This window comes from Manis javanica, chromosome 6, assembly GCF_040802235.1.
Source record: "Manis javanica isolate MJ-LG chromosome 6, MJ_LKY, whole genome shotgun sequence".
Classification (NCBI taxonomy): Eukaryota; Metazoa; Chordata; class Mammalia; order Pholidota; family Manidae; genus Manis; species Manis javanica.
The window spans coordinates 81,065,746-81,081,759 of NC_133161.1; the positions used below are offsets into that span (position 1 = coordinate 81,065,746).

A 16,014-nucleotide genomic window follows, 5' to 3' on the forward strand; every position below is an offset into this window, starting at 1 on the left:
CTTTATCCCAATTCTGTCAAGTTTGGTTCTGGATATATTTTGGCGATTCAGTGATTCAAGTGATCTGATTTCCGACTGATTTAGTTTAACATAGCTGTACAATATACATGTGTATGAATTGAAGAGATAACTATGAATGAGTGTCTTAGGAAAGAGAATTATAGCTATACCAAATTATGGTTTTTCCCAAACTTATATTTTAAATTATATCCAAGCTAAATCTGAAACTAAACCAAAGCCACAGTAGAAGCAATCATTGAATTTTCTATAAGAAAGTATGGTCAACTCAGACTGGAAAATTATTTCATAGGGTAACATAGATTAAATGCTCTATGAATGTTTTCCATTTCCTTAGTGTCTTATTGCCATGTAGGTGGGCTGGGTTGACAGATTAAATGCACAATTATGGTTCCCCCAAATCCTGATTCCTTACATAGATTTATGCCTACTAAAATTGATCAATTGAGCTTTTTTGTTAAATAAGGGAATAATGAATTGTGCATGCTGTGCAAAATTTGGGGTTTGAGAAAGAAAAGTACATTTATAAAAAGTGAGGTAAAAATTGCTTTGAAGCAAACAGCAATGTCAAATTTATTGGTAAAAAAGACATTTTGTTTTAACACAGTGGATATAATCACTTGTACCTTCCACTAAGGGTCTGTGTTCTTACTAAAACAAGACACACTTAAGAAGACATATTTGATTTAAGTGTTCTACAGTTTTTTTTCTATAAAACATCACATTTTTTCCCTTTGCATTTGTATTTTGACCATGTAAAAAGTGCATAATGTATACAGAAAGTTTTTTAAAAGGAGAAATGAAAAATACCCAGTGACAAGGAGTATGGATGTTTGACATGCTGTATTATTTTATGATTATGATTATGATTATTATTAATTATAGTTTGCTTAAAGAAAAACTCACCTTTTGGGACTATGTCTTCCAAAGTCCAGAAAACTGTGCAAATTGATAACATTTAAATAAACTTTACAGTATACATTTTCAATAAGCTTGAGAAGCAATATAGAGTTTCTAAAGGAAATGTAAGAAATAAAGTTTAATAGAAAATATAGTACAGAAACAAGGAAAAAATTTCATATTTTCTTTTTTTCATTTTATTATAATTTCCAGTACAATTTATCTTAATAGAACCAAAATATTAAGATTGAGTTAAAACTAGTATTTGTTCATCATACTTTATTCTCTAGTGACACTGTATGTGATACTCTTAATTTTAGTTTTAATACATAAATTATGTTTATATTGTTATATGTGACCATGTGTTACACATAAGAAAAAATTGACCAATCAGCTTAGTCCATTCGGTCTAGTACCATGGGCCAAGTGTAATCTTCAACATAAAAATTGTTGTATATATTTGATCTGTATCCATTACTTCAAAGAAGAGTTAACATAACAAAATATGGTACCTTATTTTGTGTCTGTCTTGGCACAGCAGTATGTGTATATAGGTATTTATGTGGGTATTTAATGAGTGATAAAAATGATCATGCTGAGCCATTTAAAATTTAGTGCAGTTTCACCTTGTTTTCTACACATTTCAATTCTGTAAATATAAGCAAACACTTGGCAGAAATAAATTGTAAAGTGAAGATAAACTTATTCAGATAAATTTAACTTTTGATGGAATCCACACTCGAAATTGAATATTGTCTCCTAAGTTATAAATTACAGAGTTGCAAGAGGGATCAATAAACTAGTAATTAGATTTGGATCTCGGTGGATTTAGAAGATTCTCTTGCTTTGTTTATGTGATTAGTTCTGATTTTGTTTTTTGATTTTGTTACAAAATGATCGCCAGTGGAAATGCTTCAGAAATTACAACTTTTACCCATGGTAAAATTCTTTAGCTACTTAATTGTTTTAAAATATCAATTAATGGTAATTTAAAAAATTCTGTAGATTTTAAAGACATAAATTCAAACTTATGGGTTTCATTCAGTTTTATGAATCATAGATTCTATTATTTATGTAGTTTTTGGTGTGTTTGGTCTTCAGAGAGACTCTTATTTTATAGATGTTCTGTTTCATGGCATGTTTCTCAAATCAACAAAGGGGAAGGCAGATTCTGTGGCAAATAAATTTGGGGAACAAAACAAGGTCTATTTTCCTGTTAGGGATCTGTTTTGCACACTTATACACTTAGGTTCTATGAAGCCAGAAGGAGACAATTTTAACTTTATTGTCCATAATTTATATTTATTGTGTATTTCAGCGACGTTGATAATGAACAGAAATGCCCATATACATTTATTCTTGAAGACCCAATGCTCATTCACCACTTGGCAGAATGCAAGAAAATTTAGTTTATTAGATCATCTGATACTTTTTTCACCTAAATTTAGTTATTCTTGTTCCCTAACCTGAATTTCATGAAAAATTTCTTCCAGTATTGTACAGGTAATGTGTTTCTTCAAGAATAATTTCAACACTCAATATATATATTTTGAAAGTCATGGATTCAACAAAGTGTTAAGCCACTTGTGTGTGTGTGTGTGTGTGTGTGTGTGTATTTTAATTATCTTGTCTATAATTTCATGATTTAGGGGTGTGTGTGTATGTGTATAACATATTTGCATTATGAATTCTATATTTTTTGACAAAGCATTCTCAAAACTATACTGGGATATTTTTCCTCAATGCAAGGTACACTTTTCAGTACCACTGATGTAGTGTTTTAATATGTTCTTAGAAAATGTTAACTAATTTATATTCACCTTTGTTGAATATGTTGTGAAAGGAATACTATGAAGCGTTCATATTTAAAATGTGCATAAAATGTATGCAGTGTTTGTTTGATCCAGTAAATTTTTATGTTTTTCTTCAAATATATAAAGCATTCTTCTTTTTCCTTTTTATAGAGCAATGAAGTTGTTTACTACAATGCAAAGGATGATCTTGATGTGAGTATTAAAAGTTTTACATTAAATTCTAAGATGAACTGAATTATGCCAGGTTGATTAGCTCTACAGAGCAAGCTGACCCAACAGGTTTAGTTTTTAGACAATGTTTATAACATAAACAGAATACTAGTTAGACTCAATGAGCTAGTGGTGAATTTTAGTGCTTATGTGATCTTTAACTACTTATTATTGGCATCTTCTGAAGTAGAATGCCATGTTTTTCTCTGGATCTGAACTCCCACTACATCCTGTACAGACTTTAGTCCACTCGGGACTTAACCACTCTGGACTCCATTAAGTGATGTTGAAGGTAGAGATCGGCTCCCACCCACCCACCTCTCTGTCCTGGCTTCTTTCCCTGGGGTGGTGAGGCAGGTCTTACCCTGCCTTTCATTGCCCCAAGAACAGACATGAAGACTACAAGTAAAGTCAAAACAGACAATGTGATTTCCCTCATGTTCAAAGTGATTCAAGTTGAGAAATAAGTAGCAGAATTTGAATATTTGTTTCCAATTCCTGCAAATGTTGTAAGGGTCAGAATTTTTTATCCTAGTTTGGGCAAATTATTATAAATCTCTATGAAGCATGATATTAGGTTTATTAATAACACTCCATCAAACTTAATTTCTGACACTGCATTTAATTAGAATAAATCATAGGTATTGAATTTTATTTTCAAAGAGGCTATAGCATTAAAATGGGTCTAATCTTTCAATATAATAATTTTTTTTTTACTTTTTTAATCAGGAATACTATTTTAAATAAATAGTAGATTTGCTTTATCTATTATTTGTTTAAACATTTTAAGATAAATTAGAGATACGGTATTTCATTCCTAAGTATTTCCATATGCAACTGTTTTTTCCCCCCTAAATAACAGTAAGGCATACATGCAAAATCACTGTGTATGTTGCTATAAAGAGGTGGAAGAATGTGATAGTTACAAGGTTTTACTCTGTAGTATCACTGGCTGGATTTGAATCCCAGCTCTTCCATTTTCTAGCTGTGTGATAATTAGGAAAGTTGTATCATCCCTTTGTTATTCAATCTTTCGGTCTGTAAAATGAAGGTAATAGTGATACCAGCTTCATACAGTTACAGTTAATAAAGTTACATAAAGTTAAATTAGAGCATTTCTTGTCTCCCAGTAGGCAATCCAGAAATGTTAATGAATATATTATATAAAATAATTAATATTATTATCATAAATTTAAGATTGATTTGAATTGATGTTAGGTTCAAGTGGAACATTTTTGTATGTGTATATGTTAACGACAATGAAAGGGTATTAGATTGAGCTGTTTTTCATCTCACTGTCATTAATATATCCTTGCATTTATGTGGAAAACTTAGGAGAGTGTACAACAAAATAAAAATCAGAAATGAATCATAGAAACAAATGTGAACACAATGCAGAAATTTGTCATTATATGTTTTATATATCCACATTGGAAAGGAAAATTTAATGTCAAAATGAAAAAAAAAAGCTACTAATGCAATAATTTTTTTCTAAAATTCCACATGGGAATTCTCCTTAGTTTTGAAATTGATTTAAGTAGTTAGTTGAGGTATTTAGAGACATCTGTCCCAGTAAGTCCTCAGATTCCCTGAAGTTTAGTGAAGCAGATTCCCTAGGCTTGAGCTGTGCCAGCAGGCTATATAATCTTTGTGATTCCCAAAGCAAGCAAAAGGGAAGCAAGTCATTACAAACCTTTATTAACCTAATTCCAAGATCTATGTTTCTGACCAAAATCCAAATGAAATATGTTTAACCCAGAATTCCCATGTCAATACTGAGTTAATTTATTTGCTACATTTTATTTTATCAATCACATTAAAACTTCAGCCTGTCTGTGACATTTGGCTAGTCTGCTGAATTTCCTCGCATATTTATGTTGCTATTTATTTTTTTATTAGGATCTTGTCTACATTAAAATTAATTCTAATATAACGTCCTATCTATGTCTTTAAAATCCTAATCTTTCATGCTTTGATTTGATTTTACAGAAATAAATAAACCTGATTCTAGAATGAGCCAGCGGGGATATGTATCAAACAGTGATGAAATCTCTTCTAATTATTAAAGAAAGTCAAGGATTCTTTTCTAACTTAAGTTTTTACTATCTTACAGTATGCCTCCTTTATTTCAGGTTCTGTTAATGACTGATGTTGAATCCTCAGATAGGTGATAGCATAGAGATAAAATATATATTGCTTCTGTATAATAATTGCTTTACGCAGAGTTGCCTTTTCTTGTGTATATCAGAAACAAATGGCTTAAATATTTTGGATGCTATATGTTAGGATTGGATTATAATAATAGTTAACGTACATATATGCTATTCTAGGCCAGCAAATGTTTTATATGCACACTTAAAGTTCACACTAATCCTTTATAGCACATACTATGTTTTTAATGATTATTAGCAAAGACAAGAAAAATTTTGTGAGCTAAGTTACTTATCTGGTGTCACACACATGATATTTGGTTGAGCAGGGAATTGATCGACAGCAGTGGGGGTCATCTGCCGCAGGGCCAGTGGCTGACCTGCCCTGGGCACCCATGAGAATAGGAGGGGAGGGCCTCTAATGAACTTTTTATCAATCAAGACTGCAGACTAACATTTTTAGAGGTAGTTTTGATTTAAGCTTTTAATTTATGTTGCCTATCCATTATTCCATCTGTATTTCATTTTAATTTGTTGGCTTGTATTTTATCCAGCAAGGTTCATCATTGATACTTGTTAGTTTATAGTGATTTGCGGTAAGTAAAATAAAATTTTGATTAAAGATTGACTTTGAATCATAAATCTCTGCTGATCTGATCCAGTATTCCCAGTGATACCATGCATACCTTAAAATCACACCTGTGTGAAATATAGCCACATTTGGATTCATTGGGAAACAACTGTGAAACTAATAATTAGGTAGATTAGATTAGATCCAATTTCTTCTAGAATTCTGCCTTATGATTTTTGGGGCTTTTCTCCAAATTTTTTGTATCTGTTTTGATTTTAATACCTTGTACACTCAGGCACATGTTCCTTTTGCAAGGGTAGTTTAAACATTGGTTCTCTGTCTTTGGAGTAATGGTAAGTATAATTCTCTTTTAGATTCCACATCCAGTTCTTTCTAGAGGTAGTGTATTTGTTTAGAACTCAATGACTATTCACTGGGTTTGTGGCATTATGTGGGCATTATAAATGTATGTAAAACAGGATAAACAAGTACAGGCACTGGATTGTTTTGAATGGTATCTTGTAACTTTTTTTGGTTGCAGATGCGTATCAGTTAAAACAATGCACACCTCCCAATATAAGAATATTTATTCATAAATTTATTCATAAATTCTATATATATTACTGAACTAGTATATTGAGATAACTCAAAAGAGGCTTCTAAGTCTTTTAATAAAATGAAATTTTACAAAATATTTAATTGCATAGGACATAAAAAATCCCCAGAAGAATATGTGTAAAGGTTTTATGGGTTCTTAGTTATTAAACGCCTCTGTTAATTATGATAATTTCATATTACCATTAGAAATATCTCAACAGGCCATATGAACATGGCTTTATTATCACTAGTAAATATAAATCCATCTTCTTGATGACTTTAACTTTTTCACCAGCTTGCCTAATTGAACTACACGGATCAGTGCTTGTACCTTGTAGCGCGAGGCTGGACCAGAGCTGGTGCTAGGCTGGAAGTGTTGCCTTTGTCACTTTCTGTTTGGTCAGCACCACTTATATTGCTACAGTTTCATCTTCTGTCACTATTAATTTTCACAAATTTTTTAAAGCTATTACCCATATGAAATAGATTAAACCAGAGAAGGTAATTGGTAACTTTATCTATGAAATGTGAAATAGTACATTAAAAGTGACTGTAGAGAGAAGGCAACTTCTTAATGTGTTGCCCTAAATTGAGACGTGCATTTTCAGATTTCGGAATTAGAATTTTTAGAGATAGAAGGAAACTTAGAGATCTTGTTTCCCTCTGTTTCTTAAAAAATAAATAAGTAAATAATAAAACCTGAGATGTGGCAAGGATTCATAGAGTTGGAATGAGAAGAAGAATTTAGATTTCTGCCTGAGGCATGGCTATTCATTTACCAGACTGCTGCTAGTGTTTGGCCTTTCTTCATCCCATAATAGCAGAGCCTAAGTTTGGGGCCAGGAAACATGAATTCAAGTTTATTTATTCACTCAACAAATATTTTAAATAGGTCAAGCAAATTACAGTTCTAGGTGATTTGCTAGGTGGTAGGGTTACAACTGTACAGTATCAGTGAGGTCTCTTGCCTCATGGAGATTATTTGCTAGTATAGTGAGACAGCAAACATAGAAAGTTAGATAACTACAGTTAGTTGGTGCTCTGAAGGTGATAAAGGAGGTGATATTTTCAAGGTTTTATGGAAGGCAGTTTAGGTGGGGAAATCTCCAAGATAGTATTTTTCAGTTGAGACCTGGAGAATGAATGGGTACAATGAAAAGACCCCAGGGAAAAAGCCTATCAGGCAGAGGAAACATTTAAGCGCAAGGTGTCTACACCAGGAAGAGCATATGTATAGGAGCAGAAAGCAGACCACTGTGACGGAAACATCACGAACAAGATCAGCAGAAAGGAGATCCGGTTGAGTAGTCAGGCAAGAACTCTATTACATGGAGTGATGCAGGCCATAGAGAGGTTTTCATTTCATTGTAAATATGGTGGGATCTTGGAGTCTGGGCTCTTTGACTGTACCTTAGTTATATGGTGTTAGCCAGTCTTTGCCTTGGATATCAAGGGAAAATAATTGATCTTTTTACCTTGCAAAGTTTTTTTTTTTAACCTCTTTTACCCAGACAGTATCTTGAAAAGTGTATTTATCTATCATAATATTCATAATATAAAAATGTGCGCTTATAATTTTTTAGAAATTAAATGGCCTCATTTAAATGTTTTTCTTTTATAATGTATAGTATTATATGGTTTCCATGGGGGTGTGCTGTATTGAACTTTCAGGCTATCTGAAATTACATAGTGCTTCTCTTATGTCAGACACCATTTCATAATCCCTTAGTGGAGAAATAGTCTATCAGCTTCTTCCCAAAATTTAGGTTTACATATTAATATATAAAACAGATATGGATATATTTTTCTAGTATCATATCTCTTTCTAATGCTGGTGACTTGAAAATGTCATGCTACACATAGAATTTAAACCAGACCCTAGCTTTTCTTGTTATCACACTTACAGAGTCTAATGGCTCTGATTTTCACTGTGTGCTAGGTAGCTCTTCGGAGAGGTGATTTTCATGCATTCATTCATCATGCTTTTATTTTTTATTTTTATTTTATGTTTTATTTTGAAGATTTTCTCAGCTTCTGTATTTCAGCTTTTTAAAATGTTATATTGAAATCCTTATCAGCAACCTCAATATATGTTATTTGAGGAATGTCTGTTTTGGCTCTTAACATTCTAGAACAGGCTATTACTGTGATCAGTATCCCTTTTGACTTAGTTCAGTTTTATATTCATTCTTGTTTTGACCCACTAGCCAGATTTAGAAAATGTATGTATTTTTTTACTGTAATATCCCTATAGTATTTTTTTATTGAAGTATAGTTGATACACAATATTGGTTTCAAGTATACAACACAGTAGTTCAGCAGTTACCCACTTTATTAAATCCTCACCCCAACTAAGGCAGTTACTATCTGTCAACATAGAAAGATGTTACAAAACTATTGGCTATATTCTCCATGTTGTACTACCATCCTTGTGACCAATTTATAGTATAATTGAGATTTTAATCCCCTACAGTGTGTCTTAACTTGCTATTTTTCTTTGTGTTAATGCACAGTTTTAGCTACTTATTATACTATTCCTTCTTTTCCCAGTCTGCTTATTTCAAAGTGTTTCTTCCTTCCCTTTTATATATCATAATTAGTAGTGGAAGACTACATGGAAGCTTAATAGTGAACCTGATCTTTAAAAAGTAGAAATATTTCTTCAGTTTTCTCTTGACTGCTACTGTTATGAATTTGCTTTTTGTATTAACTTTAAAACGTTCTTTCCTTTATATGTTAAATAAACTGCCTCTGAAGAATTAATTCTGTAGTTTTTCCACAGGGTAAATCTAAGAAATTATGACATTTTAATTATGTGATGAGCTGGTGAAATCTTCTGAATTTATACAAAATAAAAAAAGCCTTATTTCTTCATCAAATGTGATGACCTAAACTCATATTTTTTTTGCAAGGATAATATGGCTATTTATTAAATACAAAATTTGAAATGTTTCTTGTTTTTATGATTCAGCAAAGAATAAGTACAAATATTATATTCCAGTCGTCAGTTGGTCATTCTTCCACATTATCCAACTCACATTTCCTTTCTAGTTCTGTTCATCTACTCAGTAATTCTCTGAGTCATACCATCCTCGAGGAGCAAATAGCAGCTTTAAATCAATTAACTCAGGAGGCTCAACAGTGTTGTTTTTTTTTTTTGAGAGGGCATCTCTCATATTTATTGATCAAATGGTTGTTAACAACAATAAAATTCAGTATAGGGGGGTCAATGCTCAATGTACAATCATTAATCCATCTCAAACCTAACTCTCGTCAGTCTCCAATCTTCTGAAGCATAACGAACAAGTTCTTACATGGTGAACGAATTCTTACATAGTGAATAAATTCTTACATGGTGAACAGTACAAGGGCATTCATCACAGAAACTTTCGGTTTTGATCACGCATTATGACCTATAAACAATCAGTTCAAATATGAATATTCGTTTGATTTTTATACTTGATTTACATGTTGATTCCCACACTTCTCCCCTTATTATTATTATTATTTTTATTTTTAATAAAATGCTGAAGTGGTAGGTAGATGCAAGATAAAGGTAGAAAACATAGTTTAGTGTTGCAAGAGAGCAACTGCAGATGATCAGGCGTGTGCCTGCAGACCATGTGCCAATCCAAGCCAGACAAGGGCAACAAACCATCCACGGATGCAGAAGATTTCTCTCAAAGCAGGGGGGATGAGGTTCTGAGCCTCACCTCTCAACAGTGTTTTTATTTAACATACAGCCCAGCCTCAGAAACCTGCCCAGAACAACTATGGCTGAATAAGGCCTCAGCCGCTTTTCCTCTCTATTCATTATTTGTTAACTGGGCAGGATTTGTTAACTAGAAATGGATGAATCTCCATTTCTAACTGATGCAAGTGAATTACTAAAAAGGAGGCTTTCCTCTGCAGGGATCAGAACTGGCAACCTGCCTTAACTGGTGGGGCACCACAGTAGGTTCAGGTTCCAGTGGTGAACTAAATGTTTACAGAGGCACCGTTACCTTTTAATCCACAGAAGTGATACCAACATCTCAGTATGCAGGCTTTTCAGACTTGGTAACTCTATGAATGTCTATTTTAAGTATCATATATCCATGGGAATTATTTGTATTGGATAATAATGCAATGCCTAAAGACATATTATGTATCTAAAATTTTATTTGATTCTGAGAATACCATTAAAATTTAGATATTAAAAAATTCTAAAATCAGTAGCATCTAGATTTTAAAAGTTGCAAGGCCCTGTTGTAAACAATATGAAATAGTTGTAAGAAAGAAAATGTATTTAGAGGTCAAAATTTTAAAATATGCTGTCCGTGCTTATCCATAGTGTCTTGCCTAAGGGTTTTGGCCCCAGGCAAATTCAGTGAGATATGATTCAGTGAGATCAAGAAAAGACAATAGAACATTCTTGGGGTAAAAGAGTTTATATCTGGCTTTATCCTCCCTGCACTAGAATCATGCCTGCATCCAACAATCTGCAGGTCTGTAATCCTCCACTGTCTTTCTTTCCAGAGCACTGGGCAGAGCTCATTATGTAGTGACTCAGTCAGTAATAGCTTATTGCCTTTGGGCATGGAAGCAGTAGCCTAGCAGTAGGCCAATTGCATGATCAGGTGGTCTAGGGTCAGGTGAGGATCTTGGCCCTAAGAACTTCCATTTTCCCCACATGTGGAAAATATCTTACCCCCAGTGGATGACTTAAGCGTGGATAGTACAGAACCCTATATATACTATGCTTTTTCCTATACATACACTGATAAATTTTTATTTATAAATTAGGCACAGTAAGAGACTAACAACTCATAGTAAAATAGGATGATTATAACAATATAGTATTATACTAGTAATGTGAATGTGGTTTCTGTGTTCTCTCTCAAAATACTGTACTGAACTCACCATGATGCTTCCTGTGATGATGTGAGATGATAAATACCTATGTGGTGACAGGAAGTGAGGTGAATGATGTAGACATTGTAATGTAGCCTTAGGCTACTACTGACCTTATGACCATAGGTCAGAAGGAGGAGCATCTGCTTCCTGACTACTGGGGTTGACCATAGGCGACTGAGCTGCAGAAAGGGAAACTGGTTAAAGGTGAGACTACAGTACTACATACACACATATGTACTGGTGAATTGTATACTGGGCTATTGCTTTTAGTTACTGACAAATTTCATTCATTACACAAGAGCTCATTCATTTAACTTCCTTACTAGTGAGATAGAAATACTAATTTTGATAACTTCTGTAGAGAGGGTCTACGTGAACCTTAATTCAGCATCAACTAACTTTTCTGTCTTGCAGGTGTCTCAATAAATAATATAGAGCAGGGGGAGATAAACCTGACCATAGTATGATTATGAACAAAGTTTCTCCATGATCATGTTCACTCTGAATAGTGTGTTGTGTGTGACTGAGCTAGTTTCTGTTGTAATTTAAGCAAAAAATATATAAACTTAATTTCTCAACATTTTGTGATGAATTGTTTCTAAGTTAACATGAAAAAGTAACAGTATTAAAAACAAATGTTTTATTATAAATATCAATTCTAAGAGTATTCTCTTTGAGATACATTAAATATGGAAGAACCTTTTGTTTCTGTCATAGACTTATCATTGTGACTTTTCAAATTAAATTTGCTAATATGTACTGCTTGTAGAATAGAATAGCCAACCCATCCAGTATTGGCCTGTATGTCTGTCTCTGAGTGATCTCATCTATTATTTAATAATTGAAATTGTACTTAGATGAGTATCCTGAGAAATATGCTTCTCATGTTTCACTTATGTATTTTACCAAATGCATTGAATAGATTTTAGAATTGACCTGCTCAATTTCTGTTACACATTTATATACAGTAATTTGGAGAATTCAGCAGAGACATTTTGGGGAAAAAAATACTAGAAAGGGATATGATCATTTATTTCTTCTTGGATGTGGTCTGATAAATCTTAGTTTATCAGAAACTTTAATTCCAGGGTGAGAATATTTGAGATTTTTAGTGACCATGTTAAACCATTTATGATAAATAGCCCTAATTTTTTTCATGTGTAGTTCTAAATAAAAATGTATGCTTAATTAAACTACTGATATTTTAAGGCAGTGGACTCCCAGTCCTAGTTTGTATCAGAACTATCTGAAGGGTTTAAGGTTCCTGAGTCCTCGCCCCTCCCCTGGAGTTTCTGAGTAGGTCTGGGGTGAGACCTGACAGCCTACATTTGAGGAACTTTCAGAGCATATGCTGGTGCTGCTTTTCCAAAGACCACTCTTTGAGAACTAACTGCTTTAAAATAAATGTTGAAACTTTTAGCAAATTCAGACTGTTTGCTGCCAAGAAGAATAATGACATCATTGTTCTTATTGAAAGTAATTTGTTTTAATGTGCCTGTCTCTTACTCAAGTCAGGAACAGATTATACAAGTGTGGATTTTAAAATGTATTATAAAATTCATGGTTGAATCCAAGACCAAATCCCAGTTACCATTTTCTTTTTTTCCTTTGTTAACCATTGTAATCAAGAAAAATGTGTTAGGTTCAGGTCTTTTGCTCTACAGATTCTCTTTGCCTTGTAATCTTTGATCTGTCCTTCCTTTTTGACAATGGCACACCCAACCTCTCTTTTAGAAAAGAGTATGATTACTGATTCTTCAAGAGGTATTTTGATAAATTCAGAGGTTCAACACTGTGTTGTTACTTTGTATATTCAGTTTGTTAATGGAAGAACTACTATATGTCTGTGACTTTTGCAAGAAAAAAAAACTTCTCAAATATTTATCAATGACTAATTTTATATTTCCTATTGAACATACCCACAGTGAGACACAGTCATGTCTCACTGAACCAGAGATTTCACATATTAGTTCATCTTATTAAATATAGTGTACTTTCATATTTTCTTTCAGTAATGCTTCATTTAAAAATACTTTGTTCATGACCTGATAAATTGATTTCATTACATAAAGATGGGTCAACCTGCAGCTTTAAAAACCATTGTTTGTTTGTATTTTAAGCCATATTGCTCATATTTGTGTCTAATTCATCTTTCCAATGTTGCAGTTTCTAGTTTCCTTAGGAAAAAAAATACACCTGTGTATGTGGGTGTTAAAAATGTTTCAGGATACCAATGTGTTGTCTTATTTAAACTTTTGGAACCATATGCAAAATTGGGCAACTATTCTTTGTAGACCTGCTGGCTTTGTTTTCTACCAACCTTCTTACAGAATTTCCTGGTTGTCCAATTAATGTTTATTACTTGCATCTCTGTAGTGTGCATCTCTGTAGTGCGCAACCAAAACAATAAAAAGTTGTGGGTTTTTTTTCAGTTTTGAGATTGCCTTTGTAATAATGGAAAATACCCATCTCTAAAATGGAGTTGTAAATATAGGTCTTAATTTAATTTTAAAAATTCAGTTAGAGAACAGTTAAAACAAAATAGAACTGGAAATAAAATATTTAACATAATTAGCAAAAAAAAAGTTAAGGTGAATCTTGGATAAATGTGTAAGATTGTTACTTTCCTGCCAGTGGAGGGCAAGGAGATATTAAAGTATCAAAAGCATAGTTTGAATAGATAGAAAATTAATCTTCAACCTGAAACTCCTGTGGGCTTCTCTTAAATCAGTATATTGGATTTTGGCTCCTAAGGAGACAAATTGGTTGAAGTTAGAATTGAATTTTACTTAAGAGTTACAAAAGATCTATTCTTTCCTGGTATCTCTTTTAAAATGATAGTGTCTTTTTTAAAACAAAAATTGATATACCAGGAAAACATGTAGAAATCAAAGGAACATGATAATAATCTTTTGTTGCTATCTTTTTGCACTCATGCATACCATTAGTTGTCAAATCAAGATATATTTTCAGCTGCACAATACAAATTTTGTAGCATAAATAGTAAAATTTATTTTAAGGGGATAATTTTAATTCAGTTATATTTAAAGGCAGTCATCTTATTCTTTAAAGGTATAATTTAGTAAGTACTGTATGTGAAAAAGCTGTGGTTCTTTCTGGATGATTCTGACTAACTCCAACATTGAGGAAATTATGAGAAAAGTTTGGTTATAATGTAAGTAATACCATAAAGATGTAAAATGGATCCTGATACCTTAATGGCAGTTGTGTATCTGGTGTCATCATGGTACTATATTTTATGTGTTTATTTATATTTATCTTTATTTATTTTTCTACCTGGATTTCTTTTAAAAAACTGAGGTGTAATTGATATACAACATTATATTAGTTTCAGATGTAAAAATAAAACTCAATATTTGCATATATTGCAAAGTGATCATCACAGTAAGTCTACTTAGATGTCATTGTGATGCAATGTATTTAAATATTCTTTTAGATCTGTTTTCTGAAGACTGTGCATTTGGCGAATGAATATGTAGATACGAGAATACCTGTATTAGCATAAATTGTAATATTCCATTTATTGTCCCTCTTCTTCTATATAGCCTGAAAAAAATGACAGCGAGCCAGGCAGCCAGAGGATAAAACCCGTGTTTATTGAGGATGCGAATTTTGGGCGACAAATATCCTATCAGCATGCGGCAGTCCATATTCCCACCGACATCTATGAGGGCTGTAAGTAAAAGGATGTGAGCAGCTGTTGGGATACTATGTCCTCAGATGTCTTCATTATCACATTTTTGGAAAAAAAAATGCAAATGTGATGGTTTTATTTACATGTCATTAAACAAGTCTGTGGTAAACACTGATTCATATAAAAGAAGTTCATTTGATTTTCAAAACAGTTTATGTTCATATGGCCTCATTTCATGGGTATTTGTAGCACAGTCTGAATGAATGGAGTTCTCCTATTCTATGGTTGAGTAAATCACTCTGCCTTCCCAATTGCCATCAACAACTTAATATTCTTTAAAAATCAAAACTATGTGGCACATGTGCACATACATACAAACATATGTGCACAACCACACAAACTGGTAAAGGGGGAGAGATGTACATTTTAGAATTTCTCCAGTTCTTACCATATCATGCTTTTCAGTCTCTTTCCGTGTATGTCTTTCTCTGCCCTACTCTAGGATATAGGTAAAATATAGCTTCCCAATATATTGTGGGCTCAAGATAAGAAGAAATGTTGGAGAAGGAACAAACGATAGACCTAAAAGAAAGGGAAAACCACTGAATGGAGTACTTAAAATTGACAAAGTTTCTCTGTGAGAAAGGGAGGGAAATAGTTAATTAGAAAGTTACAGGGGAGGAAGCTTGTGCCAGTGAGGTTTCTCAGACCTCCTAGATAATAGTAAGGGCATTCTAACTAGGAATTCTCCTTAGGGCCACCTCGTCATCAGTGAGAACCAGCTCCGGCCTGGAAAGCAAGGTCTCTGTTCAGTCAGAGCTCTGGCCTTCCATAGTAACCATTCTCTAAGCTGCACCTAGCCTGCCTACTCACATAAGAAGAAAGAACCACATGAGATTCTTTGAACGATCTTTCATACATTCTCCTGTGTTAGAGAGACTGGGTATCCAGAACTGCCTGAGTTCAAATCTAAATTTCACCAGTATTGTTGCCTTGGGTAAATCCTGTAACTTTCTGGGCAAGCATATTCTCACCTGCAAAATGGTAGTAAGACAACCAGTCCCAAAGTTATTTGAGGGCAAAATAATTTAATATATTTAAGTTTTCATAATAGTGCCAAACTCATATTAAGTGCTTTGTATTAATGTTAATTACAGTTAAAGTTTATTTAGATACAGAGGACTAAGTACAGGAACTAATAAT

At 33.0% G+C, this 16,014-nt stretch overlaps 1 protein-coding gene across 15 annotated transcripts in view; it reads left to right on the forward strand.

Moving 5' to 3' along the window:
• The window catches only part of CACNA2D1 (calcium voltage-gated channel auxiliary subunit alpha2delta 1), a 512,731-nt gene that overhangs the window by 307,062 nt on the left and 189,655 nt on the right, over positions 1-16,014 (forward strand). For all 15 annotated transcript variants that reach the window (XM_073238917.1, XM_073238921.1, XM_073238916.1 and 12 more), the window contains exons 5-6: positions 2,883-2,924; positions 14,723-14,852. In XM_073238917.1, coding sequence (XP_073095018.1) covers positions 2,883-2,924; positions 14,723-14,852 — 172 coding nt within the window. The remainder of the gene's footprint in view (positions 1-2,882; positions 2,925-14,722; positions 14,853-16,014) is intronic.